This window comes from Pelophylax lessonae (assembly GCF_965119305.1).
Source record: "Pelophylax lessonae genome assembly, chromosome: 1".
NCBI lineage: Eukaryota > Metazoa > Chordata > Amphibia > Anura > Ranidae > Pelophylax > Pelophylax lessonae.
In genome coordinates this window covers 179,764,406-179,791,999 of record NC_138768.1, presented here as the reverse complement: position 1 = coordinate 179,791,999, position 27,594 = coordinate 179,764,406, and the positions used below count along the sequence as shown (strand labels likewise).

The 27,594-nt window shown below is 44.1% G+C and overlaps 1 protein-coding gene across 1 annotated transcript in view; it reads right to left on the bottom strand.

Moving 5' to 3' along the window:
* Positions 1-27,594, bottom strand: part of CAMK4 (calcium/calmodulin dependent protein kinase IV) — a 295,961-nt gene that overhangs the window by 68,862 nt on the left and 199,505 nt on the right. The window contains exon 6 of the mRNA XM_082243470.1: positions 8,755-8,845. Within this exon, the coding sequence (XP_082099596.1) occupies positions 8,755-8,845 (91 nt within the window). The remainder of the gene's footprint in view (positions 1-8,754; positions 8,846-27,594) is intronic.

The following is a 27,594-nucleotide window of genomic DNA, read 5'->3' as shown; positions in this document are numbered from 1 at the left end:
TGTGCAGGGGTCAGCAAGGAGGAGGACAGGGATCAGAAGGGCAGTGTATTGGGTTAGCAGGGCAGAGGACAGGGGTCACTGCTGGCAGAAAGGAGGACAGGGGTTACTGCTAGCAGGGCAGATGACAGGGGTTACTGATGGCAGGGCAGAGGACAGGGATCACGGCTGGCAGGGCAGAGGACAGGGGTCACTGCTGGCAGAAAGGAGGACAGGGGTTACTGCTAGCAGGGCAGATGACAGGGGTTACTGATGGCAGGGCAGAGGACAGGGATCACTGATGGCAGGGCAGAGGACAGGGGTCACTGCTGGTGGGGAACTCAGCAGGGCTCCTTCTTCCATCCTTGCACTGCACACAGCCTTGGCACAGACAGCAGATCTCCTCTCCACACTGCAAATAGATGAAATTGCATCCTCTTACAAACAGCCAAAGCACAGCGTGTAGCTGGCTACTACAGCTCCACTGCCATTCTGATCTGGAAATTTCATAGGTAAGAACGGCAACATAGCAGCCAACTACACACTCAGTGGTGGGAGGGGGGGGGGTTAAGCTTTCTCAATATGCAAGAGTGACACAAGAGGGTGCCCTTTGCACCTGCTCAGAGAGGTTGGCTATAAGGAAGTTTTCTGAACACAGTGGGCCTGTGTGCAAGATTATAAGTTGGCTCTTCTGCCCATGAAAAAGAAAGTGCAGCGACAATAATTGGGCGTGACTTTCATTATGCTGCATATTGACTGTGGCTTAAAGGGACACAGAGTTCAGGGGTCAATTAGTAAGTGTCACAAAGCTTCAGTAGTAAGGCAAAGTTCTGAGATCAGTAGATGGCAGGACAGAGTTCAGGGGTCAGTAATAAGTTAGGTAGAACTCAGGGGTCAGTAGTAAGTGAGGTAGAATTCAGGGGTCAGTAGTGAGACAGAGTTCAGAGGTCATTAGTAAATAATGCAGAGTTCAGAAGTCATTAGTGAGTGGCATAGGACAGATTTTGCCTAACGGTGGGAGGGGCTCCCAGCATAAATCTTTTTTACCCCCCAATCCCTGATTCTAGGACAAGTTCAAATATACCCCTCTTCCCAAACTCCCATTCAAGCACAGATACTATGCACCCCTACCCAAATTCCCCCCACTTTCTAATTTTACCCCCCCCCCCCCATCACCTCATCAGCATATATCCTCCACCTCCAACCCCTCCTTCTATCCTAAATCCTTTTACATCATGCATGGATCCTATCCTCCCCATTCAACACTCCCTTTCTGTACAAATACCACCATTAACCCTTGTATTCTCAACCCATCCCCTCATCAGCATAAATCCTCCACCTCCAACCCCTCCTTCTAGCCCAAATCCTTTTACATCATTCCCTTTCTCTACTTCTGTGATATCCTTCTGTATACATGTATATTCTCCACCGTGAACATTATCCATTACCTCCATCCTTGCTACATTCCCCTCTGCTTCATTCTCCCTTATTTCTGTCCACCGCCATTTTCCTTACTGGTCATCATAAGTAGGAGCCTAGGGAAAGCTTCCCTGGCTCTGTTGGATCAGTGTGACAGGCAGGAAAAGATCCAAGCTGGCACACTGCAAGAAAGCCCAAGTGTCATATAAATTTCTTGGAGTGCAGCAGTTTGAATTTATTTTGAATTTATTTTGCCTCGGGTGTGTGCATAGACCTGGTACAGACTCTACCCATGCTGGCACCCTGTTTAGTGTGAGTCCTGAAGTGGCACCAGAAACTTTCATAGTTAAAGGCTGCAATAGATGATGCAAATGCTGGTGATCGCAGTGGGGCAGCACCTGGATGCCTATGCCTGTGAGTCTACTGCCCCCCACCATCCCCCCACATTACACCAGCTGTGTCTCAGCCATGGGAGAAGCGGTACTGTGGCTGGGCACAGCATCCAAGGCAGAAACAGGAAGGGTGGTTGGCTTCTGGGGGAAATCTGGGGGGGGGGGGGGCGCAGCCCATCCCAGCACCCCCCTAGATCCGGCCATGTTAGCACATCTAACACTACATTTTAGATTTTGGGTTTATATCCCTTTTACTTTTATACTGATGATTCTGCTACCCCACCCCAATCATCCTCTTCCAACCTTGTTCAACCTCATTCCTCCTTTACTAGTCACTGATGCTTAGAGCAGAGCTTATTTAATAAGTTAGTGCAAATTTTAAGGGGTAAAGTGTAGTAATCTATTGCAACAAACCAGATTTCAGCTAACTGTAGACTGTGCAAGGCAAAATATGATTGGCTGGTATGGGTTACTGGTTTGGCACACAGTTATTTTCGCTGCCTTGTTAAATGAGCCCGAACGTGAATAGTAATTGTGAGTGAATAACCCAATTACAGCCCATTACTTCTGCCAGTACATCAAGTGATTGTGGACTACAATCTGACAGAAGGGAATTTTTTGTGGATGGAGAACTTACTGCAATATTTTACTGATCGCAGTGTGCTGAAACAGTGGGGTTAATTTACTAAAACTGGGGAGTTCAGAATCTGGTGCAGCTCTGCATAGAAATCAATCAGCTTCTATTTGTTTTGTCAAAGCTTAACTGAACAAGCTGAAGTAAGAAGCTGATTGGCTACCATGCACAGCTGCACCAGATTTTACACTTTCCAGTTTTAGTAAATTAAGCCCACTGGGTATGTTAGAGGTTTTTTTTTTGTACATAGGGGTTCCATTTGCATAATCCTTTACTGGCAGAATTGTAAGTAAGAAAAGTAAAGTAAGATGTTCCATACAATAGATCTCTTCATGTTTATGTACAAATATATAAGGATCAAAGGGCACTTCTGTAGGAGCAATCAGTCTTTTCAGCAGACGATGTTGGCCTCCCGTGTGGGTAAATGGTATCTTTGCTGTCCCCAGGGCTGCTCTTCCAGAGAGCAGAAGCACGCTCCAAAAGGTAACATAAAAAGGAAAGAGGAAGGCGCCTGTAAGTACAGTGTAAACCATTTATTGGCATACAATTAAGAATCACTCACACGATTATTCGTGAGAGCAGGCATGAAGAGACATCACAGAGGTTCGTTCCAGAAACTCCCTGTAGGCTCCCTTTCCCAGAAGCCGTCCAGCAGCCTGGGGGGGGGGGGTGAAAAGGAGAGACGTGGAGCACTAAGGGGAAGATCCTGAGCTGAGGTTGCGGTGGAACACACACCTCGCTCGTGGACCGCAGGAATGTGGTGACGTCACTGGGGTGGTAACGCGTTTTGGAGCATGCGTAGTAACGATCTTTCGCCAGATCAGGATTGGTCTGACGAAGGAGCGTTACTGCGCATGCTCCGCTATGTGTTTTTGCACCCGTGATGTCACTAACTTCCTGCAGTCTACGAGCGAGGCATGTGTTCCACCGGGACCTCGGTTCGAGACCTTCCTCTTAGTGCTCCATGTCTCTCCTTTACATCCCCCTATGCTGCTGGACGGCTTCTGGGAAAGGGAGTTTCAGGAACAAACCTCTGTGATGTCCCTTCATGCTTGCTCTCACTAATTATTGTGTAAGTGATTCTTAATTGTATGCCAATAAATGGTTTACACTGTACTTAGAGGTGCCTTCCTCTTTCCTTTTTATGTTTCCTTCTCTTCATGTTTATGGGATGATCAGAGCCCCTCTTATAACATTTTTTACATTGGACTGTTTGGTGCATGTAGTGAATACTGTCTTTATTCTGCACCAGACAACTATGAGAGAGCAATGAGAAGTTATCCCACGGGACAGAGGTTTGATCCATTTATGACTAGCTTTCTGAATTGCTGCTCACGGCATAAACTCTATAACTTGCAGAAAAATGCAGATCAGGAAAATCAGAAATAATTATCTGCAAACCTGTTCCAAAATATTAACTCAAGGTACTGAGGTCAGTGGCCCAGCATAACAGCTAGGCAAGTAGCCAGTTCAGGAGACAAGTAATGACAGTTTCCACATTCTCCAATGCCAGGATTCCATTAACATTTCCTTTTTTTTAAGTGTCATTAAACTCAGAGTATGAAAAACTCACATTGCATGCTGCATAACAGAATGTTCATACTCAAAAAGCCACTAAAGCATTTGTTTTGTGTAGAGTAAAATATATATGGCTGATCCTGCCTTCAGCTGTCCCTCCCATCTTCTCTGTGTCCCTACTGCAGCCTGAGATTGTGTAGACCAGCTGGTGTCCTCTATGGAGAATGCTCAATTTCAGTTACCTTCTAAGCTCTTAATTTGATCCTTTTTCTTATCTGTGCAGCCCACATGACTATAAAGTCACATATGTGGAAGCATACACAGTATACTAAGTTACTTTAAGCCTGAATAAAGTGAGAAAGAATTAAAACTTCTTACATATTTTACTGCTCCCTGTTGCCTCCATTGAAGATTTTCATGACTTCCTCTTGTGGTGACAATGTTGTCACTGGGGAAGGAAGTGAGGGGAAATCTCCTCAAGGCATCAGACAACTCCAAAGTGGTACTGTGCCCAAAACTAGATAATTTGGCTGGAGTTATTAATGTAATAACCACTTCAGCTCTCACATCTGTACCACCCCCCTTTTGGCTAAGATCAAGTGTAGTATCTGTTCTTATCAGTTGGTATGGGCCTTAGCTAGTACCAGTATGACCGAAACCCGGAGCGCTCAGAGTATTGAGGTATGGGGAGTAGGTCATCTGGGAAAGCATGTGGGGCCCGCCGCCTTCTGATTCGAATGGGTTGAACTGTCCTAACCAGTTTGAAGGGGGCAGGAAAGCCGGTTCGGGGGGGGCGGTGGAACTGTTCCTGGATGTAATGGGCTGAGGAACAGGATGGTGAGGGGAGGGCTTTCTCTCCTGGGTTTTGATCTGGCCTTGCAAAAGGCCTGTCCCCAGTGGTAGGCAAGCTCTCTCTAAGCTGTCCAGGTTCTGATGTCTGCTGGTGTGGATAGGCTACACTCGGTCTGGCCAGGGGCTGAGATGGAAAAAGCCCGTAGTGTAAGTGCCCCTGGGGTGGCAGCCCAGGGGTGCCTTAATTTCTCACTGGTGAGGGGCAGCTCGCTGTGAGTTTTTTCGGCTCCTTGGTCACTGCACTATGCACACCTTTTTCGCACCTGCCTCTTGGGACAGGCCTTTTGGCTTGCACCAGAGGATTTTTTTATTCCGGCTGGAAGGCCTGCCTTGGTTCCTCACATGGCACCATTGCACTTTCCCCACTTCCCTTTCCCTACTTCTTTGTTTGTTTGTCCTTTTCTTTGGAGTTTGTCACTGCACTTTCACCTTTTTTTCTTTATTTGCACGACTAGAGTGTGTGGGTCCTCGGGCCCAGCCTTGAGTCTTGGGAGGGGGTGGATATGGCCTTTTGGCTTAGTTCGCCCTCTCTCATGGGGTCTCCCTTCGGGGGAGCCCCACTTAGTACTCGGTGGGGGCTGTTTCGGCAGTCCCCCTGAAAAACGGGGTCTGTCTGGTTTCGGCCAGACAGACCATGAGTACCTTAAATCCCTGTCAGGAGTCTTGCGCCCCGGGGGATCGAGGTTTCGGGTCCTACCTCTTCGGAGGGAAGACCATACGATTTCGCACACCCTGTGCTTTTTTGTGTTCTCACTTTGTGTGTGTGCACTTTTTTATGCACCGGGTGGAGTCTTTTGAGTGTGTTGCACACGCTACGGGCTTTAAAAAAAAAAAAAAAAAAACCTGTACCACCCCCTATGCACCAGAGCATTTTTTTACATTTCTGCTATGGGCCTACTGATTCAGCAATATAAAAATTTTCCTAGGAAAAAACAGGATTTCTTTTGCTGACATCGCCTTGCAAAAGGTATTTTAATTTTTTATGCAATTCATAGACAAAACAAACATACTTTTACTAAAATTCAACAATTTATTCTAACATTTGTCCCATATAAAATTACACAATAATTATGATTTAGATACAGGTCTTTTTGGAGGTTTTTTTACTTTCTTTTTCTTTTTTTTTTTTAACAAACAAAATAGATTAAAAGGAAAATAGTTAAAAAAAATGTATGGTTAGAAAAATAGCAGGGAAATAAGAAGGAAGGAATAGGAGAAAGAGAGGTTAGTTGGAGATGATTAGTGTAAATTAAGTTCACCTTTGGGAACCATATTTTGGGTGTAATGTATAACATGCTCCAGCAGTCCTTTCCCCCTGCACCCCCCAATCCTCCCCCTATGACAGCAGATGGGGTCCCTCTCCCCCATATCTATACATAAATCACTTTTTAAATGGGGTTATACTTTAATAGCATGCAATGTACAAAAGATAAAAATTTTTTACAATATTTAGCATATTCTGTATGAAGTTTGCCCACATACAGTTCTAAAGCTTCCAGGCTCACACGAGTTATTAAACTGCTGGCAAAGACTGTATATCTATGTTATTCAAATTAATCTAATAACAATATTGCCAACAATCCTCCACAGAATCCTCTATAAGTTGTTATTCAGAATAATTAATTAATTATATTGGCAGAATCCAACAACTTCACTATATCTACTCCAGCAAATCTGAAATCCCCACTGCAAGAGTTAACTACTTGTTTAGGTCAAGGGAGCACAGCAAAGATTTACTTACCTGATCATCTGTACTGCTAGACTGGTGACCACATTGACCTCTACCCCATGCTCCAGTGGTATAAGGTCCTGACGTCATGAAAACGGATTCAGGGTTGATAGCCTAAGGACAGTCCACCACTAGAGCATGGCGAAGCTCCATCTGCCAGGGTAGTAGAGAATCAGGTGAGTAAATGTGATTCTGCCCTCCCCTATGATAAACAAGTAGTTAACGCCAGTTCTGCAAAGGAGAATTCAGATTTTCTGGAGTTGGGACTTTAAAGTCAAAAGTTCTGCTTTGTTGCACCAGTTATTCTGAAAAGGTTATTGTTGGTAGTGTAAGTACCTGTGGTGGGAAGTACAAAATACAGCTGGGAAATGATGATATAGACAAATTTAAAGGCTAAGTTCACTTTAAAAATAATAAATGCACATGACTTTAAAAAAAATATGGATTTATTTATTTATTTTACAGGAGCCTGAAAAGCATCGAAACTGTAATAAGCAGATTGTGGTTGTAATGTCAGACTTCTGCACAGTCTTCCTCTATGTCAATGCCCATATTCCTGTACAGGCTTTCTGTTACAAAACTAAAGGAAAAATAAATTAACTATGAGCCTGCTGAACAGTGTTCTCACAGCTCATTCAAACTATAAGTATGTCTGCTGTGGTGGAAGATGGGACTTGTAGTTCATTCATTCACAGAGTTCTGTGGGTGGAGCCCTGCATAGCTGCGCTGTTTTGAAAATGTGACAGCAGGTGTGGGGAGAGGATCCTTCGCCTGCTGTCACGGGGGTAGGATGGGGTGAGGGGTAAGCTGGGGGTACTTAACAGTATCATGTTACATGTTACACCCTAAATACGGGTGCAACATCTAACATGTTACCGAAGTTGACTTTATCCTTCAGGACATCCTGCTGAAATATGTTAGAGTGATTTTTCTTACATGCACCTACTGCAATAAGCTTTGGGTACTTGTTGCTCCTATAGACTAGAAGGAAAGAGGTGGAACAGACTAATTTTTAAACCAGTCAAATGACTCTTAGAGGTCCTGTCTTTGAGGATAGAATGAAATATTCTCCAATACAAAAATGGTACATTCCTGAGTCTAAAAAGAGCAACAACCCATAGCGCTCAGTGACTGGTTGTCAATAAACCAATAAACAATATCCATGGAGGATCAAAGTCTTACACCAAGATATATATTCCACATAATGTATGGAGAAACTGCCATTGATATACCCAAAATTTCACATTTATTCGGACATAGGAATGGCTTTAAAAAAACCAGGACATGCAACCCAATTGGCCAACTCACTGACTGTGACCAGTGAATAGCTGCTCCTCAGTGTGCAGCCCATGTGGAAAATGGACAACTTATGGGGGTCTGGGTCAGTGTGGAAATAGTTGGAAAGAGAAGATAACAGTGTCTTCGGGATAAGCAGATACTGGGCCGGCAGACTGGGCAGGCGTGTTGGTGCTCTGGAGGTAATACAGGCTATGATGGAACTGTAGGGCGTAAGGAAGACACGGAGGCCTGGGTTGGAACGCAAGCCCTGGGGTTACCGTGATGGCCTGTTTGGCATGCATGTGCTTTATCCAGCTATTTCCACACCGGCCCTGCCCCCCAGGAGTTGTTTATTTTCCACATGGGTTGCACACCGAGGATCGGTTGATCTCTGGTCACAGTCAGTGAGTTGGTCAATTAGACTGCATGTCCTCGTTTATATGTTTCTAAAACCATTTCTATGTCTGAATAAATGTGAAATGTTGCTCCTATAATGGCAGTTTCTCCATTCATTATGTGGAATATACATCTGGTGTAAGACTTTGGTCCTCTATGGATATTGTTTATTGACAGTCCCTGAGCACTGTGCGGGTTGCTTTTTCTCTTGTTTGGCCACTTCTACCAGTGCTGCCACAGCTGCCCAGAGCTCTGTATGGCATTTACACCCATACCACCTTTACCCATGTCATTATATGGATTCATGGTTTCAGCGCTTGGTATTTTAAGCTTTTTGTCTACATTTATGAGTCTGCATCTGCTGACTAAAGAAACATATTCACACATGCTACAGATCTAATCAGACAGCATTACTGTATTTATTGGTATAATGATTGATATACAATGTATATGCATTTGCATGAATGAATTATAGTATTTTTTTTCTCATCACTGCTGTCTTATTGGTACAGTACCAATAACAATATGAATATAATACAGAAGTATATAAAAAGGCTTACCAATTTTCAAAGGAGCATCTGGTGCTGGAGTAGCATAGAGGAGATTTTCTGGCTTGAGATCTCGGTGAACGATGCCGTTTTCATGCAAATACTGGAAAATGAAAATATTCCATTAGACCCACTTTACCTGAAGAAATATTAATTGTTATTGTGGTTGCTCATAAGTTATTCATGCTCTGATCTGGAGTGCTGACAGTAATGATAACAGCCAAAAAAATCTATGTGGTTTTCTTATCGCTACAATTTACAGCAGTAGCAAGCAACTCTTTCCTTTCCTTTAGGCCCCATTCACACTGGGGCAATCCGTCTTGCCGGGGTGACCTCATAGGTCACGGCGCGCTTTTTCTGGACCCTTTTTCTAAGTCGGAGCGACTTGTGTCGCTCCTATTAGAACGGGTCCATAGCTTCTCTATGGCGAGCGACCTACGGCGACCTGTCAGGTGACCAGGTCCCCTGACAGGTCGCCCCAGTGTGAACGGGGACTTAGGCTATGTTCACATTTTGGCGTTGCTATTTACAGGCGTTTTTTAGGCATTTTTTCAGGCGTTTTTATGGGCGTTTTTTCAGGCGTTTTACAGGCGTTTTTACAGGCGTTTTTGTGCAGGCGTTTTTAGGTTGACTAGTAACCAATGGAAAAAAATAAAAATGCCTGTAATCTGCCCAAAAAGAAGCTCATGTACTTTTTTGAGCGTTGGGCGTTTTGCTTAAAACGTCAAAACGCTCAGATGTGAACAGGGGCCATTGAAATGAATAGGATTTGTCTTGTTGGGCAAAAATACAGATGGGCTTAAAGTTTGGGTTGTAGAAGCCATCCTTAATAATGTCACTAAGGCAGAATGCTTAAAAATGTTTTGTGAGAGAGAATCCTACTGGATTTACACACTAAATACGTTGTCGCCTTTAGGTCTCAATGAAATACTGGAAATCAATACTGTTATTTATGATATATCAATTTTTTTTTTTTTTTTTTACTTATGCTTTACATGCACATGCCCTTAAGATCCTCTTATGTAATTTAGAATATGTTTTATCAGGTGTTCTTGGAAAGCTCTAGCCCACGTTCCTAAAATATATGCTGAGTTTTGTACATTTCCCTTTAACTATGTACTATTTTATGCTGATTTATGCTTTATCCTCTTTATAATATTTTTGTTTAGCAATAGGCGCCTAATATTGCTTATTGCAAATTCCTCGATATGAATTAATGTTGTCTAAAATACTTTTAGTTTATTTGTGTATATTCCTCTTTAAAGAACGTTAATCTCACTGCAATAGATGCCTATTATCTTTAGGCTTTGTTTTTCATGCAAATTTCTGCCATTTTCAAATGATTCTTTGCTGTTTAGTTGTGTATATTTCCCTTTGTTGTGTCACACTATTCTGACTTTTCTTTAGATTATTATTAATTTACGTATTCATTATGTGGGCATCAGTTCTGCCCACATGGTTTTATGATAAAATATTTTTCTTTTTATAATAAAACATGTCCCCCCCCCCCTCTTAGGAGTCCTTGTGGACACAATCCCGGTCTATTACATACATTCAGAAAATCTATAAACACAAGCTTCTTGAGCTTAAATGCATGTAAATATTTTTGCATGTATTCCTTTATACATATGTAGTTAAGCTGCAGCCATTTTCTTGTAGCCCATGGTCAGCAGAAGTAGTTTGCCCCCTTTCTCTTTAAATACAGGTGCTATATTCAAATGGACAGGCTTGACAAATGAGCTCCTCAACCTAAAACATGTTGCCACACCCAGTCATATCACATATGATGTCATCATGCCCCCAGTAGCCACCATTAATTTTTTACATGCTGCTGGTTCATCTGCTGTTTTTCCTGGTGTGCTTCATGGTATATTTCATGGATCCTGATATCTGACATCACATCCAGCTAGAGGGGCCTACTCAGTGGTGTATTTTGGTTTTGTGCTGCCCTAGGCAAGGCTAAAATTGGGCGCCCTTCCCATATAAATTTCCCCACTCCTTTTTTAATGGATGTGTCTTCCTCCAAAATTGAAGGACTACAAGTCCCAGCATGAACCCCTGAGATCTCACGAGAGGGGGGATGAGAGGGGGTGGGAGAGAGAGGGTAGATGAGGGAGAGAGAGAGGGGGGTGGGTGAGGGAGGGAGAGAAAGGGGGATGAAAGAGAGAGAGAGAGGGATTGGGTGAGGGAGGGAGAGAGAGAGAAGGGTTGGGTGAGGGAGGTAAAGAGAGAGGGGGGTGAGAGAGGGGGGATGAGAGAGAGAGAGAGAGGGGAATCGAAGAGAGAGAGAGGGGGGATGAGAGAGAGAGTGGGGGGATGAGAGAGTGGGGGGATGAGAAAGTGGGGGGGTGAGAGAGTGGGGGGATGAGAGAGTGGGGGGGATGAGAGAGTGGGGGGATGAGAGAGACAGGGGGGATGAGTGAGAGAGGGGGGATGAGCGAGAGAGAGAGAGAGAGAAAGGGGACGAGAGAGAGAGAGAGCGAGAGAGAATGGGGATGAGAGAGAGTGAGAGGGGGGATGAGAGAGGGGGATGACAGAGGGAGATGAGAGCGAGAGAGAGAGGGGGAGAGAAAGAGAGAGGGAGGTAAAAGGGAGGGAGAGAAAGAGAAGGGGTGAGAGAGTGAGAAAGGGGGGCGAGTAAGAGAGAGAGGGGGGTGAGAGAGGTGGTTCTAGCAACCAGTGGCCAATAGAGTCTCAGGTGGTGGGGGTGGCTTTTTTGCTGCCCCTCTGCAAAGTGCTGCCCTAGGCCTGGGCCTTGTTGGCCTAGGCCAAAATACAGCACTGGGCCTACTGTAACATCACTGATCACCTGGTATACTGCCACCTACTGAAGACTTGAAAGATGTGCTTGTATATTGATTTTACATGTGAGTGCAATGTATACTTTTTATTTTTTAGAGTTTTAATAAATTGATAGGGAAATTTCATATTTCCCTATTAAAGTTGACTTCATACCAAAAGAATGTCATTACAAAATGACCAAGTCCTTAAAAAGTTGTGTTGCTCCAGAAGGGGTGGGTTGGCCATTTTCTTACATTCGAGTCTTATATACATACTAAAGATAAAACTTGTAGTAATTACTTTGCCTCATGTATGTGTATGAATCTGATCATCACTGCCATGCCATATAAGATGGAGGGGCCCGTGGTAGAAAAGGCATCTTTACTTAAGTATTCTTGTTATTTTTTTCTAATACTCATACATGTGTTATCTGCATCTGTCAGTACTTAATTAAAGTAATACAAAAGTCAAATTTTTTTCTTTAAAAATAACAAGCATGTGTATTACTTGCTCTGTGAAATGGTTTTTCACAGAGCAGCCCAGATCCTCTTTTTCTCGGGTCACTGTACGATGCTCCTGGCTCCTCCCTCCTGCCGAGTGCCCCCAGAGCAAGCAGCTTGCTTTTGGGCCACCCGAACCGAGCTGAAGCTCCCTGTGTCCAATCAAAAATGGAGCCGTGGCCCAGCCCCGCCCCGTCTCCTGATTGGCTAACTGCCCTTGGTTGACAGCAGTTGGAGCCAACGGTGGTTCTGCTGTGTCTCAGCCAATAAGGAGGACGAGTCCCGGACAGCAGAGGCACTCGTGCACATCACTGGATAGAGATGGGGCTCAGGTAAGTATTAGGGGAGCTGAGGAGGACTGCTGCACACAAAAGGTTTTTTATCTTATTGCATAGAATGCATTAAGATAAAAAAAACTTCTACCTTTATAACCACTTTTTATGCTATACCTACAAGTGTTTGTGTGATCTCTCTTTGCAGATCTCAAATATAACCCCAAAAATTTAAACTATCACGTGACCATGATAAAACATACTACATTTAGGTAGTAGAACTATCTCTCCCTCTTTGTTTTCTTTTTGGTGTCAGCAATTCTCCCAGGTCATCTTTGTGAACTACAAAACACCCCCTCACCCACTCCTCAGCTCCACAACATAAGAGGAAGGTGTTCTGTAGTTTACAGAGAAGGCCTGTGTACATTGCTTTTTACTACCTATAAAACAGATAAAACAAAGACTTTCAATGGTAAGACTTTAAAACACTTTAAAGCTAGTTTCCAGAGAAAACAAAAAACCTCCCTAGCAGTGGGTCTGCCCCCCACACTGCAAGGGTTAAATGTTGTTTAGGTCCAGGGTATCAGAAAAAGCTCTTTTAGTTACCTGGTCCCTTGCTCCCCCAGCAGCCAGTGCTCTCTTATTCCTTACGCTCCAGCTTGTGGACTGTCCTTCGTCACCCTCACATCCAATTAGGAGACTCTAAGGACCAGTCCTACAGTCTGGAGGAAGCCTGCAGAAGCAGGAGATCAGGTAAGTAAAACTTCTTTTCCCAGTAGCCTAGACAATAATGAACATTTAAAGTGTTTGTAAAGGCAGAAAGTTTTTTATCTTAAAGCATTCTATGCATTAAGATAAAAAAAGTCTTCTGTGTGCAGCAGTGTGCAGCAGTCCCACTCAGACCCCCTAATACTTACATGAGCCTCCTCTCGATCACGCGATGTCCACGAGTGCCTCGGCTGTCTGGGACTCTCCCACCTGATTGGCTGACAAACAGCAGTGGTGCCATTGACTCCCACTGCTGTCAATCAATGTCAGTTAGCCAATGAGTAGAGAGAGCGGTGGGGCCCAACCACGGCTCCGTGTCTGAATGGATACATGGAGCTGCAGTTCGGCTCAGGTGCCCCATAGCATGCTGCTTGCTGTGGGGGCACTCAACAGGAGGGAGGAGCCAGGAGCACCGAAGAGGGACCCCAGAAGAGGAGGATCGGGGCTGCTCTGTGCACAACCAACTGCATAGAGGAGGTAAGTATAACATGTTTTCTATTTTTATACAAAAAAAACTGAGACTTTACAATCACTTTAATCTTTGCAGTGTGGGGGGCAGCCTTCCTGCAAGGGAGAACTTTTTTCCTGTGGAGTTCAGTTTTAAACGCCAGTAAAGTTTAAAAATCTAACATCTCTAGGTCCTCTTTAGTATAATAAATACTTTTTGCTGGGTCATTTGTGGTTCACATAGTTTGAAATGCCTTATATATTCATACATCCCAACTTTTTGAGATGGGAACCAGGGACACCTATTAGCAAACGTATGTAGGCACAGGACACACCCCCTGCCACACCCCCCTTAAAAGAGAATTATACCAAAAAATGTAAAGTCAGCAGCTGCAAATACTGTAGCTGCTGACTTTTAATATCAGGACACTTACCTGTCCATCGATCCCGCGATGTTGGCACCCCAGCTGATTTTTCAATCAGCTCTCAGGTGCTGCTGCCACCATCCCGACTAAGGGAAACTGGCAGTGAAGCCTTGTAGCTTCACAGCCGACCCCCCTACTGCACATGCGCAAAGTGTGCTGGGCTTTATAAATGGCCTGGCGGTGGTGGAAGGAGGAGAGGGGCTAAACTTCCGGAGGACCTCGCCATGGTAAGGTCTCCAGGAAGTGTGGATGGGTACCTGTCAAAAACAGGTAGCCGCACCCCCCCCCCAAAAGGTGCCAAACGTGGCAGCGGAGGAAGCAAACAAATGGAGCTACCCCTTTTGGGTGGAGCTCCACTTTAAACCCACAATTGCTTTTTTTTTTACCACTAATATTATTACTACTACTTTATACTGGCTTTTTGAAATTTACAGATACAGCAATTTAGAAATTGGATGAATAGTTTAGCACTGGAAAACACTTTTTGAAAGATAAATAATGCATTTTATATACAACTATATAGATCAGACCAAAATGAGGGACACATGAGGAGGAAAGAGGAATGGAGGGACATTTTTAAAATTCGATCCATGTATGGCCAGCCTTAGGAAAGTATGCATAGCTGAGGCTATCAATCACCTGCTGTGTGCTAGAGGGGAGCTGGGCCATCTTCAGTGATTATCTGGTGTCAGCATAGCCTTTCGGAAGTTACTCATGCAGATATCAGAAGAAGGAGAGAGGAGATAGGAACCAAACTAGGCGCTTTGAACAGAGGCAAGAACACACTATAGAAGGATATGCTTTGTTCATTTTTGTTTCACAGGTTTATAACTACTTTACTTCACACTTGCTCGTAATATACCCAGTCATACCCTATACCCTAAAAAGCAGTTATTTTTTAAATGCAGCTGTATATTTCCATGCAAAATGTAAAGCCCATGGTTTCCACACGTGTAAAATTTAAACTGAATTTTATTTTTTTTATAACAATGCACATATAAATTGGCTTAGAAGTGTCAGCATCCTTTAGCATAAATATTGTACATTCCAGGAATTCATGTGTCCTAAAAACCTAGAAAGCCAGGCAGATAATACATATTTCATTTCCCATGTCGTATAACCAGGCTGTTGTCAGGAACTTAACTGAGCTAAAATTCATCTCTGCTTAGTAGACACTCAACTGGGACAGAACATTGCTAAAACATATGGGATTGTGTCACCTTTACAAACATTCCAGGCATGATGGAGAGATTGTCCTGATTTTTGCCCCTCCCCCCCAATACAAAGTGCAGACTCAGATGGATAGACCTTGGCCGCATTTTGTCCAATGATCAAGTCCTGTTTATCATAAGACACTCATGGCCTTTTCCTTGCAGCACTTGTACAAGGAGGATACAGGTAAGAAGAGAAATGTCTGCAGTTGAATTGTCAATAAAATAACATTATAATGTGATATCACAAAGCAGTGTGGCCAAAGAATTAGAGCCAGTCTGAAATGGTGCCAAGATTCTCAGAAGATCCCGAGCCTTATCTGTGATGTTCTCTTCATTTTCTAGTACAGGTAAAGAAAATTACAAACAAAAACCCCAATGGTAACTATATAGGGCGTCACTTCATTTACCACTTCTGGACCGGAAGGTTTTACCCCCTTAATGATCATGCCATTTTTTTGTGATATGGCACTGCAGTATTTTAACTGACAATTGCCCGGTAATGCGACGCTGTACCAAAATAAAATTGATGTCCCACAAATAGAGCTTTCTTTTGGTGGCATTTGATCATCTCTGCATTTTTTTTATTTTTTGCTCTATAAACAAAAAAACAAAGACATTTCTGAAAAAAAATATATATAATATATATATATATTCTGCTATAAAATATTCCCAATAAAAAAAATTTTAAAATCGAAATTTTTCAACATTTTAGCCCAATATGTATTCTGCCACATATTTTTGGCAAAAAAATGTATATTGATTGGTTTCAGCAAAAGTTATAGCTTCTACAAACTAGGGGATAGATTTATGGTATTTCTATTTATTTTTTTTACTAGCAATAGATCAGCAATTTTTTTTTTTTAAACTGCGTTTTATTGATTTTATCACATGAACAGTACATTAAAACTGCAAAACAGTGGAAATACCGAGAATCATTGAAAAGTACAGGTCATCTGCGAAATATCACACTGGTTCAATATAGATAAAGGATAACCCATAGATATGTAAAAACAGAGATTCACAAAATTGCCAAGATAATAGCAGATATCCTCGTTCATAACACATATAACACATGCTCTTTACATACAGAAAAAAAAGCAACTCAGCAGGAAATGCAGGTGGTGGTCAGAGTTACATCCCTAGTCATCAGCGGAGCGTGGGCCCAGAACCGACCCCCCTGTACCCGGACAGCCCCTACATTCAGAGCAGCGTAGAGCTGCACGTATCAAATAAAGCAACCCAAGGACCCCAAACTTTCAGGAATTTTTTTGGACAGCCCCTGGCTTCATAGGTCATCTTATACAAAGGTAGGACTTGGTTGATCAAATTTTTCCAGAGATCAAGTGGAATCCTGTCCACCTGTATCCATTGCATCACTATAGTTTTCCTGGCATAAAACAACAAGAGTCGGAGAAGCTGTTTCTGGTGGGTGCGGAGGTCAATCTCCCCGAAAATCCCCAGTAAGCACGACTTAGGGCTGCAGACATTAGGGAAGTCCAGGGAGGTTGAGAGAAAGTGCGTAACCTGGGACCAGAAAGGTCTAACCTTCGGACAACTCCACAACATATGAAGCAATTTTCCCTGGTCCCCCCCCCACATTTATGACAAGCGGCGTGGGCCTCTGCTTCATCAGAAACAACCGATGAGGAGTATAATAGGTCCTATGAAATACACGTAATTGTATCAGACGGTCCCTGGCCGAGATGGGCGTCCTAAAATATACTTCAAGCACTTCTTCCCAATCATCGTCCGAAATATCCGGGATGTCTCTCGTCCACCCAGCTCTAATAGCCTCCAGGCGCGATGGCACGCCAGTAAGAAGGACTCCATAGTAGGAGCTAGTCAATTTAGTGTGCTCATTCCGCAACAATTCCTTTTCAGATCAGCAATTTTTAGCGGGACTGCGACATTGCGGCGGACAGATCAGACACCGAACTGATACTTTTGAGGGGGCCAGTGACATTACAAAAAAAAAAAAAAAAAAATTTTGCTTTTTTGTTGACATTACTACAGTGATCAGTGCTAAAAAAATATGCACTGCTACTGTACTAAAGACACTGGCAGGGAAGGGGTTAACACCAGAGGCGATCAAAGGGTTAAGTATGTCCCTAGGGGGTGCTTTCTAACTGTGTGGGGGATGGACTCCTTGGATGAACATAAAGATCTGTGTTCCTGAATAGCAGGAACACAGGATCCCTGTGTTCATCTGTGACATAACGGCGGTCTGCCTTGTTTACATAGGCATGCTGCCACTCTGTCTCTTTGGGGAGCGATCGCAGGTGGCCGGCGGACATCGCATCCGCTGGACCTGCTGATTGGCTCCCTCTCTGGCCAATCAGCGGACACGCACCCCACTGGCTATTACACGAATTGACGTACAGGTATGTCATTTTGCCTAATAGAGCCGACCTCCCGCAGTAAAAGTGCAGCGGCTGGTCAGCAAGTGGTTAAATGACCTAGACCAATGTGTGGGCTCATGTATAATTAGATGTGTATGCAATAAACTGTAATTGCAATAAATAAAGGGGAGCAAGATGCTTCCGCCCCCTTCCACAGCCCCATGTTCCAGTAAGTGCTGGAGGGGCAGAGCAGAGAGCGGTGCCCAACAGTCATCGCTCTTTGCTCACTGAAGACAGAGAACTGAGCAATCAGTGGTCATATGATTATTCAGTTCCCAGCGTTAGAGCCAGTGGGGGACAACTGCAGCATTGGACTAATGCTGCAGCAACAGAGGTGAGTAGTGTTGAGCGAACACGGACTGTATTATTCGTGTTCGTACCGAATAATTGGATTTTTTTTACCCGAACACGGACACGGACACTTTACTGTATGTTCGGGTAAAAATCCGTGTTCGGTCGTTTTATTTCCGGGTTTTGCATGCTTTGGCGCTCTTTTCATGGCGGGCTTTCAACAGCCAATCAACAATCGTTTAACTGGTGTGCCTTAAGCCATCCCAGCCATGCCTGCAAATGTCTTAGTAGCTGTGATTGGCCGTCTGAAGCATGTGACCAAGTCTTTATATGTTCGAGGCAGCCGCCGCAGCAGCGTCATTCTGCTGCTTAGCTAAGGGACAGAGCACACATCAATGTGCTGGCTGCTGATTAGGGAAAGATAGGCAGGAAAAAACCATTTGTGTCCGGATAGAATTGAGGGACAGGTCGGAGTGTTTAGGCAGGGCGAGTTGTAGGCATTTTAGGGATAGAGTCTGCTGAATTATAGGGTCAGTGTCTTCTACAAACTACAATCGATATTGCTGTGTGGGGGGTGGGGTGAATCTGCACTCAATCCTGATCTACGATCTCTTCTCAATCCTGTTAGGGACAGAGTCTGCTGAATTTTAGGGAAACTGTGTTCTACAAACTACAATCGATATTGCTGTGTGGTGTGGGATTGGAGATAGGCAGGTGTCAGTGATCCACATCCATTTTTCTGTGTGTGAGCTGCAGTGAACACAATCTTTTTGGGCTGCAGTGAACACAATCTTTTTGGGCTGCAGTGAACACAATCTTTTTGGGCTGCAGTGAACACAATCTTTTTGGGGTGCAGTGAACAAAATCTTTTTGGGGTGCAGTGAACACAATCCTTTTTGGTGTGCAGTGAACACAATCTTTGTGGGGTGCAGTGAACAAAATCCTTTGTGGGGTGCAGTGAACACAATCTTTTTGGGGTGCAGTGAACAAAATCCTTTTTGGGGTGCAGTGAACAACATCCTTTTTGGGGTGCAGTGAACACAATCTTTTTGGGGTGCAGTGAACAAAATCCTTTGTGGGGTGCAGTGAACACAATCTTTTTGGGGTGCAGTGAACACAATCTTTTTGGGGTGGAGTGAACAACATCCTTTTTGGGGTGCAGTGAACAAAATCCTTTTTGGGGTGCAGTGAACAAAATCATTTTTGGGGTGCAGTGAACACAATCTTTTTGGGGTGCAGTGAACACAATCTTTGTGGGGTGCAGTGAACACAATCTTTTTGGGGTGGAGTGAACAACATCCTTTTTGGGGTGCAGTGAACAACATCCTTTTTGGGGTGCAGTGAACACAATCTTTTTGGGGTGCAGTGAACACAATCTTTGTGGGGTACAGTGAACAGAATCTTTGTGGGGTGCAGTGAACACAATCTTTGGGGGGTACAGTGAACACAATCTTTTTGGGGTGCAGTGAACACAATCTTTGTGGGGTGCAGTGAACACAATCTTTTTGGGGTGGAGTGAACAAAATCATTTTTGGGGTGCAGTGAACAACATCCTTTTTGGGGTGCAGTGATCAAAATCCTTTTTGGGGTGCAGTGAACACAATCTTTTTGGGGTGCAGTGAACAAAATCCTTTGTGGGGTGCAGTGAACAGAATCTTTGTGGGGTGCAGTGAACACAATCTTTGGGGGGGTACAGTGAACACAATCTTTTTGGGGTGCAGTGAACACAATCTTTGTGGGGTACAGTGAACAGAATCTTTGTGGGGTGCAGTGAACACAATCTTTGGGGGGTACAGTGAACACAATCTTTTTGGGGTGCAGTGAACACAATCTTTGGGGGGTACAGTGAACACAATCTTTTTGGGGTGCAGTGAACACAATCTTTGTGGGGTGCAGTGAACACAATCTTTGGGGGGTACAGTGAACACAATCTTTTTGGGGTGCAGTGAACAACATCCTTTTAGGGTGCAGTGAACACAATCTTTGTGGGGTGCAGTGAACAACATCCTTTTAGGGTGCAGTGAACACAATCTTTGTGGGGTACAGTGAACAGAATCTTTGTGGGGTGCAGTGAACACAATCTTTGGGGGGTACAGTGAACACAATCTTTGTGAGGTGCAGTGAACACAATCTTTGTGGGGTGCAGTGAACACAATCATTGTGGGGTGCAGTGAACTCAATCTTTGTGGGGTACAGTGAACACAATCTCATACTTCTGAAGATTTGAGGGTGCTGCCTGTTCCATACTCCCCCTACTCCTCATCTAGCCTTTTAGGGGTACAAACAATAGTAATTGGGGCCTAGTGTGGTTGTGTACGTGTGATATACATACACTTTTTTTGGATCATATTTTCTATTCCGCTATTTAATCAAAAACCTTTGGGGATCAGTTAAATTGGGGGATAGTCTGTGTTGGTACGTGTGAGAGAGATCCACCTTTCCAAGTTGTTGGGGTTCATCTCATACTTCTGAAGGTTTGAGGGTGCTGCCTGTTCCATACCCCCCCTACTCCTCATCTAGCCTTTTAGGGGTACAAACAATAGTAATTGGGGCCTAGTGTGGTTGTGTACGTGTGATATACATACACTTTTTTTGGATCATATTTTCTATTCCGCTATTTAATCAAAAACCTTTGGGGATCAGTTAAATTGGGGGATAGTCTGTGTTGGTACGTGTGAGAGAGATCCACCTTTCCAAGTTGTTGGGGTTCATCTCATACTTCTGAAGGTTTGAGGGTGCTGCCTGTTCCATACTCCCCCTACTCCTCATCTAGCCTTTTAGGGGTACAAACAATAGTAATTGGGGCCCAGTGTGGTTGTGTACGTGTGATATACATACACTTTTTTTGGATCATATTTTCTATTCCGCTATTTAATCAAAAACCTTTGGGGATCAGTTAAATTGGGGGATAGTCTGTGTTGGTACGTGTGAGAGAGATCCACCTTTCCAAGTTGTTGGGGTTCATCTCATACTTCTGAAGGTTTGAGGGTGCTGCCTGTTCCATACTCCCCCTACTCCTAGCCTTTTAGGGGTACAAACAATAGTAATTGGGGCCTAGTGTGGTTGTGTACGTGTGATATACATACACTTTTTTTGGATCATATTTTCTATTCCGCTATTTAATCAAAAACCTTTGGGGATCAGTTAAATTGGGGGATAGTCTGTGTTGGTACGTGTGAGAGAGATCCACCTTTCCAAGTTGTTGGGGTTCATCTCATACTTCTGAAGGTTTGAGGGTGCTGCCTGTTCCATACCCCCCCTACTCCTCATCTAGCCTTTTAGGGGTACAAACAATAGTAATTGGGGCCTAGTGTGGTTGTGTACGTGTGATATACATACACTTTTTTTGGATCATATTTTCTATTCCGCTATTTAATCAAAAACCTTTGGGGATCAGTTAAATTGGGGGATAGTCTGTGTTGGTACGTGTGAGAGAGATCCACCTTTCCAAGTTGTTGGGGTTCATCTCATACTTCTGAAGGTTTGAGGGTGCTGCCTGTTCCATACTCCCCCTACTCCTCATCTAGCCTTTTAGGGGTACAAACAATAGTAATTGGGGCCCAGTGTGGTTGTGTACGTGTGATATACATACACTTTTTTTGGATCATATTTTCTATTCCGCTATTTAATCAAAAACCTTTGGGGATCAGTTAAATTGGGGGATAGTCTGTGTTGGTACGTGTGAGAGAGACCCACCTTTCCAAGTTGTTGGGGTTCATCTCATACTTCTGAAGGTTTGAGGGTGCTGCCTGTTCCATACTCCCCCTACTCCTCATCTAGCCTTTTAGGGGTACAAACAATAGTAATTGGGGCCCAGTGTGGTTGTGTACGTGTGATATACATACACTTTTTTTGGATCATATTTTCTATTCCGCTATTTAATCAAAAACCTTTGGGGATCAGTTAAATTGGGGGATAGTCTGTGTTGGTACGTGTGAGAGAGATCCACCTTTCCAAGTTGTTGGGGTTCATCTCATACTTCTGAAGGTTTGAGGGTGCTGCCTGTTCCATACCCCCCCTACTCCTCATCTAGCCTTTTAGGGGTACAAACAATAGTAATTGGGGCCTAGTGTGGTTGTGTACGTGTGATATACATACACTTTTTTTGGATCATATTTTCTATTCCGCTATTTAATCAAAAACCTTTGGGGATCAGTTAAATTGGGGGATAGTCTGTGTTGGTACGTGTGAGAGAGATCCACCTTTCCAAGTTGTTGGGGTTCATCTCATACTTCTGAAGGTTTGAGGGTGCTGCCTGTTCCATACCCCCCCTACTCCTCATCTAGCCTTTTAGGGGTACAAACAATAGTAATTGGGGCCTAGTGTGGTTGTGTACGTGTGATATACATACACTTTTTTTGGATCATATTTTCTATTCCGCTATTTAATCAAAAACCTTTGGGGATCAGTTAAATTGAGGGATAGTCTGTGTTGGTACGTGTGAGAGAGATCCACCTTTCCAAGTTTTTGGGGTTCATCTCATACTTCTGAAGATTTGAGGGTGCTGCCTGTTCCATACCCCCCCTACTCCTCATCTAGCCTTTTAGGGGTACAAACAATAGTAATTGGGGCCTAGTGTGGTTGTGTACGTGTGATATACATACACTTTTTTTGGATCATATTTTCTATTCCGCTATTTAATCAAAAACCTTTGGGGATCAGTTAAATTGCGGGATAGTCTGTGTTGGTACGTGTGAGAGAGATCCACCTTTCCAAGTTGTTGGGGTTCATCTCATACTTCTGAAGGTTTGAGGGTGCTGCCTGTTCCATACCCCCCCTACTCCTCATCTAGCCTTTTAGGGGTACAAACAATAGTAATTGGGGCCTAGTGTGGTTGTGTACGTGTGATATACATACACTTTTTTTGGATCATATTTTCTATTCCGCTATTTAATCAAAAACCTTTGGGGATCAGTTAAATTGGGGGATAGTCTGTGTTGGTACGTGTGAGAGAGATCCACCTTTCCAAGTTGTTGGGGTTCATCTCATACTTCTGAAGGTTTGAGGGTGCTGCCTGTTCCATACTCCCCCTACTCCTCATCTAGCCTTTTAGGGGTACAAACAATAGTAATTGGGGCCTAGTGTGGTTGTGTACGTGTGATATACATACACTTTTTTTGGATCATATTTTCTATTCCGCTATTTAATCAAAAACCTTTGGGGATCAGTTAAATTGGGGGATAGTCTGTGTTGGTACGTGTGAGAGAGATCCACCTTTCCAAGTTGTTGGGGTTCATCTCATACTTCTGAAGGTTTGAGGGTGCTGCCTGTTCCATACTCCCCCTACTCCTAGCCTTTTAGGGGTACAAACAATAGTAATTGGGGCCTAGTGTGGTTGTGTACGTGTGATATACATACACTTTTTTTGGATCATATTTTCTATTCCGCTATTTAATCAAAAACCTTTGGGGATCAGTTAAATTGGGGGATAGTCTGTGTTGGTACGTGTGAGAGAGATCCACCTTTCCAAGTTGTTGGGGTTCATCTCATACTTCTGAAGGTTTGAGGGTGCTGCCTGTTCCATACCCCCCCTACTCCTCATCTAGCCTTTTAGGGGTACAAACAATAGTAATTGGGGCCTAGTGTGGTTGTGTACGTGTGATATACATACACTTTTTTTGGATCATATTTTCTATTCCGCTATTTAATCAAAAACCTTTGGGGATCAGTTAAATTGGGGGATAGTCTGTGTTGGTACGTGTGAGAGAGATCCACCTTTCCAAGTTGTTGGGGTTCATCTCATACTTCTGAAGGTTTGAGGGTGCTGCCTGTTCCATACTCCCCCTACTCCTCATCTAGCCTTTTAGGGGTACAAACAATAGTAATTGGGGCCCAGTGTGGTTGTGTACGTGTGATATACATACACTTTTTTTGGATCATATTTTCTATTCCGCTATTTAATCAAAAACCTTTGGGGATCAGTTAAATTGGGGGATAGTCTGTGTTGGTACGTGTGAGAGAGATCCACCTTTCCAAGTTGTTGGGGTTCATCTCATACTTCTGAAGGTTTGAGGGTGCTGCCTGTTCCATACTCCCCCTACTCCTAGCCTTTTAGGGGTACAAACAATAGTAATTGGGGCCTAGTGTGGTTGTGTACGTGTGATATACATACACTTTTTTTGGATCATATTTTCTATTCCGCTATTTAATCAAAAACCTTTGGGGATCAGTTAAATTGGGGGATAGTCTGTGTTGGTACGTGTGAGAGAGATCCACCTTTCCAAGTTTTTGGGGTTCATCTCATACTTCTGAAGGTTTGAGGGTGCTGCCTGTTCCATACCCCCCCTACTCCTCATCTAGCCTTTTAGGGGTACAAACAATAGTAATTGGGGCCTAGTGTGGTTGTGTACGTGTGATATACATACACTTTTTTTGGATCATATTTTCTATTCCGCTATTTAATCAAAAACCTTTGGGGATCAGTTAAATTGGGGGATAGTCTGTGTTGGTACGTGTGAGAGAGATCCACCTTTCCAAGTTGTTGGGGTTCATCTCATACTTCTGAAGGTTTGAGGGTGCTGCCTGTTCCATACCCCCCCTACTCCTCATCTAGCCTTTTAGGGGTACAAACAATAGTAATTGGGGCCTAGTGTGGTTGTGTACGTGTGATATACATACACTTTTTTTGGATCATATTTTCTATTCCGCTATTTAATCAAAAACCTTTGGGGATCAGTTAAATTGGGGGATAGTCTGTGTTGGTACGTGTGAGAGAGATCCACCTTTCCAAGTTGTTGGGGTTCATCTCATACTTCTGAAGGTTTGAGGGTGCTGCCTGTTCCATACTCCCCCCTACTCCTCATCTAGCCTTTTAGGGGGACAAACAATAGTAATTGGGGCCTAGTGTGGTTGTGTACGTGTGATATACATACACTTTTTTTGGATCATATTTTCTATTCCGCTATTTAATCAAAAACCTTTGGGGATCAGTTAAATTGGGGGATAGTCTGTGTTGGTACGTGTGAGAGAGATCCACCTTTCCAAGTTGTTGGGGTTCATCTCATACTTCTGAAGGTTTGAGGGTGCTGCCTGTTCCATACTCCCCCTACTCCTAGCCTTTTAGGGGTACCATCAATAGTAATTGGGGCCTAGTGTGGTTGTGTACGTGTGATATACATACACTTTTTTTGGATCATATTTTCTATTCCGCTATTTAATCAAAAACCTTTGGGGATCAGTTAAATTGGGGGATAGTCTGTGTTGGTACGTGTGAGAGAGATCCACCTTTCCAAGTTGTTGGGGTTCATCTCATACTTCTGAAGGTTTGAGGGTGCTGCCTGTTCCATACCCCCCCTACTCCTCATCTAGCCTTTTAGGGGTACAAACAATAGTAATTGGGGCCTAGTGTGGTTGTGTACGTGTGATATACATACACTTTTTTTGGATCATATTTTCTATTCCGCTATTTAATCAAAAACCTTTGGGGATCAGTTAAATTGGGGGATAGTCTGTGTTGGTACGTGTGAGAGAGATCCACCTTTCCAAGTTGTTGGGGTTCATCTCATACTTCTGAAGGTTTGAGGGTGCTGCCTGTTCCATACTCCCCCTACTCCTCATCTAGCCTTTTAGGGGTACAAACAATAGTAATTGGGGCCCAGTGTGGTTGTGTACGTGTGATATACATACACTTTTTTTGGATCATATTTTCTATTCCGCTATTTAATCAAAAACCTTTGGGGATCAGTTAAATTGGGGGATAGTCTGTGTTGGTACGTGTGAGAGAGATCCACCTTTCCAAGTTGTTGGGGTTCATCTCATACTTCTGAAGGTTTGAGGGTGCTGCCTGTTCCATACTCCCCCTACTCCTCATCTAGCCTTTTAGGGGTACAAACAATAGTAATTGGGGCCTAGTGTGGTTGTGTACGTGTGATATACATACACTTTTTTTGGATCATATTTTCTATTCCGCTATTTAATCAAAAACCTTTGGGGATCAGTTAAATTGGGGGATAGTCTGTGTTGGTACGTGTGAGAGAGATCCACCTTTCCAAGTTGTTGGGGTTCATCTCATACTTCTGAAGGTTTGAGGGTGCTGCCTGTTCCATACCCCCCCTACTCCTCATCTAGCCTTTTAGGGGTACAAACAATAGTAATTGGGGCCCAGTGTGGTTGTGTACGTGTGATATACATACACTTTTTTTGGATCATATTTTCTATTCCGCTATTTAATCAAAAACCTTTGGGGATCAGTTAAATTGGGGGATAGTCTGTGTTGGTACGTGTGAGAGAGATCCACCTTTCCAAGTTTTTGGGGTTCATCTCATACTTCTGAAGATTTGAGGGTGCTGCATGTTCCATACTCCTCTTCCTCATCCTCCCTTTAGGGTAGGAAAAAATTTAATCGGGCCTAGTCTGTGTTTGTACGTGTGAGATACACAGTTTTTTATCCTATTCCGCTATTCAATACACACCCTTTTGGTGTAAAAAACATTAAATTGCGGCATAGTTTGCATATTTGACATTTGCATATATTGTGCCTTGTTGCGCTGTTTTGGGTACTCCACCAACATGGCCAGTGGCAATGACGCCATTCTCAGCTTAACTATCCCACTTCTATGCCTCCTTGAAAAAACAATTTGGGCGATGATGGAAGAGGATGTGGCACAGGATGAGGAGGAGGAGGAGGAGGATGAAGAGGTAACATTTCAAAGGCTTTCAGGGCAGTCATTCGCAAGGGGCTCCGAGGGTGGGTTCCTGCACACACAAACGCCAGGGACACAATTGTCCAGCAGGGGCACAGTTCTGGAGGATGAGGAGGATGAGGAGGAGGAGGAGCTGGAGGAGGAGATGGAACCATGTTCACAGCAGGGTGGCACCCAGGCCAGCTCATGGCCATCACTGGTGCGTGGCTGGGGGGATACAGAGGACACGGACGATACACCTCCCACAGAGGACAGCCTTTCGTCGCCTCTGGGCAGCCTGGCACACATGAGCGATTACATGCTGCAGTGTCTCCACAACGACCGCCGAGTTGCCCACATTCTAACTTGTGCTGATTACTGGGTGGCCACGCTGCTGGATCCCCGTTACAAGGACAACGTACCGTCCTTAATTCACTCACTGGAGCGCGATCGCAAGATGCGCGAGTACAAGCGCACGCTGGTAGACGCCATGCTGCTGGCATTCCCATCTGACAGCGGGGCCACAGTGGAAGCACAAGGCAGAGGAGGAGGAGGAGGAGGTCGCCAACGCAACCAGGGCACCGCCAGCACCTCAGAAGGCAGGGTTAGCATGGCCGAAATGTGGAAAAGCTTTGTCAGCACGCCACAACAAACAGCAGCACCAGCAGCTCAGATGGAACGTCTTAGCAGGAGGCAGCATTTTACCAACATGGTGGAGCAGTATGTGTGCACACGCCTACATGTAGTGAATGACGGGTCTGCCCCCTTCAACTTCTGGGTCTCCAAATTGGGCACATGGCCTGAGCTTGCCCTTTACGCCTTGGAGGTGCTGGCGTGCCCTGCAGCCAGTGTATTATCTGAACGGGTATTTAGCACGGCTGGGGGCGTTATAACAGACAAGCGCAGCCGCCTGTCCAGAGACAATGTGGACAAGCTCACGTTCATTAAAATGAACCAGGCATGGATCCCACGGGACTTTTCCGTACCTTATGCAGAATAGCAATGGATACCGACCTTACCCACCCATTGTTCCATTTTTGCTCTTTCTCACTCTTTTGGGGTGTACCCTCATTTAAAATTTTTGAAAAGAAGCAGTGTTGGCTACCTCGTCCTCCTCCTCAGGGCCAGATTAAT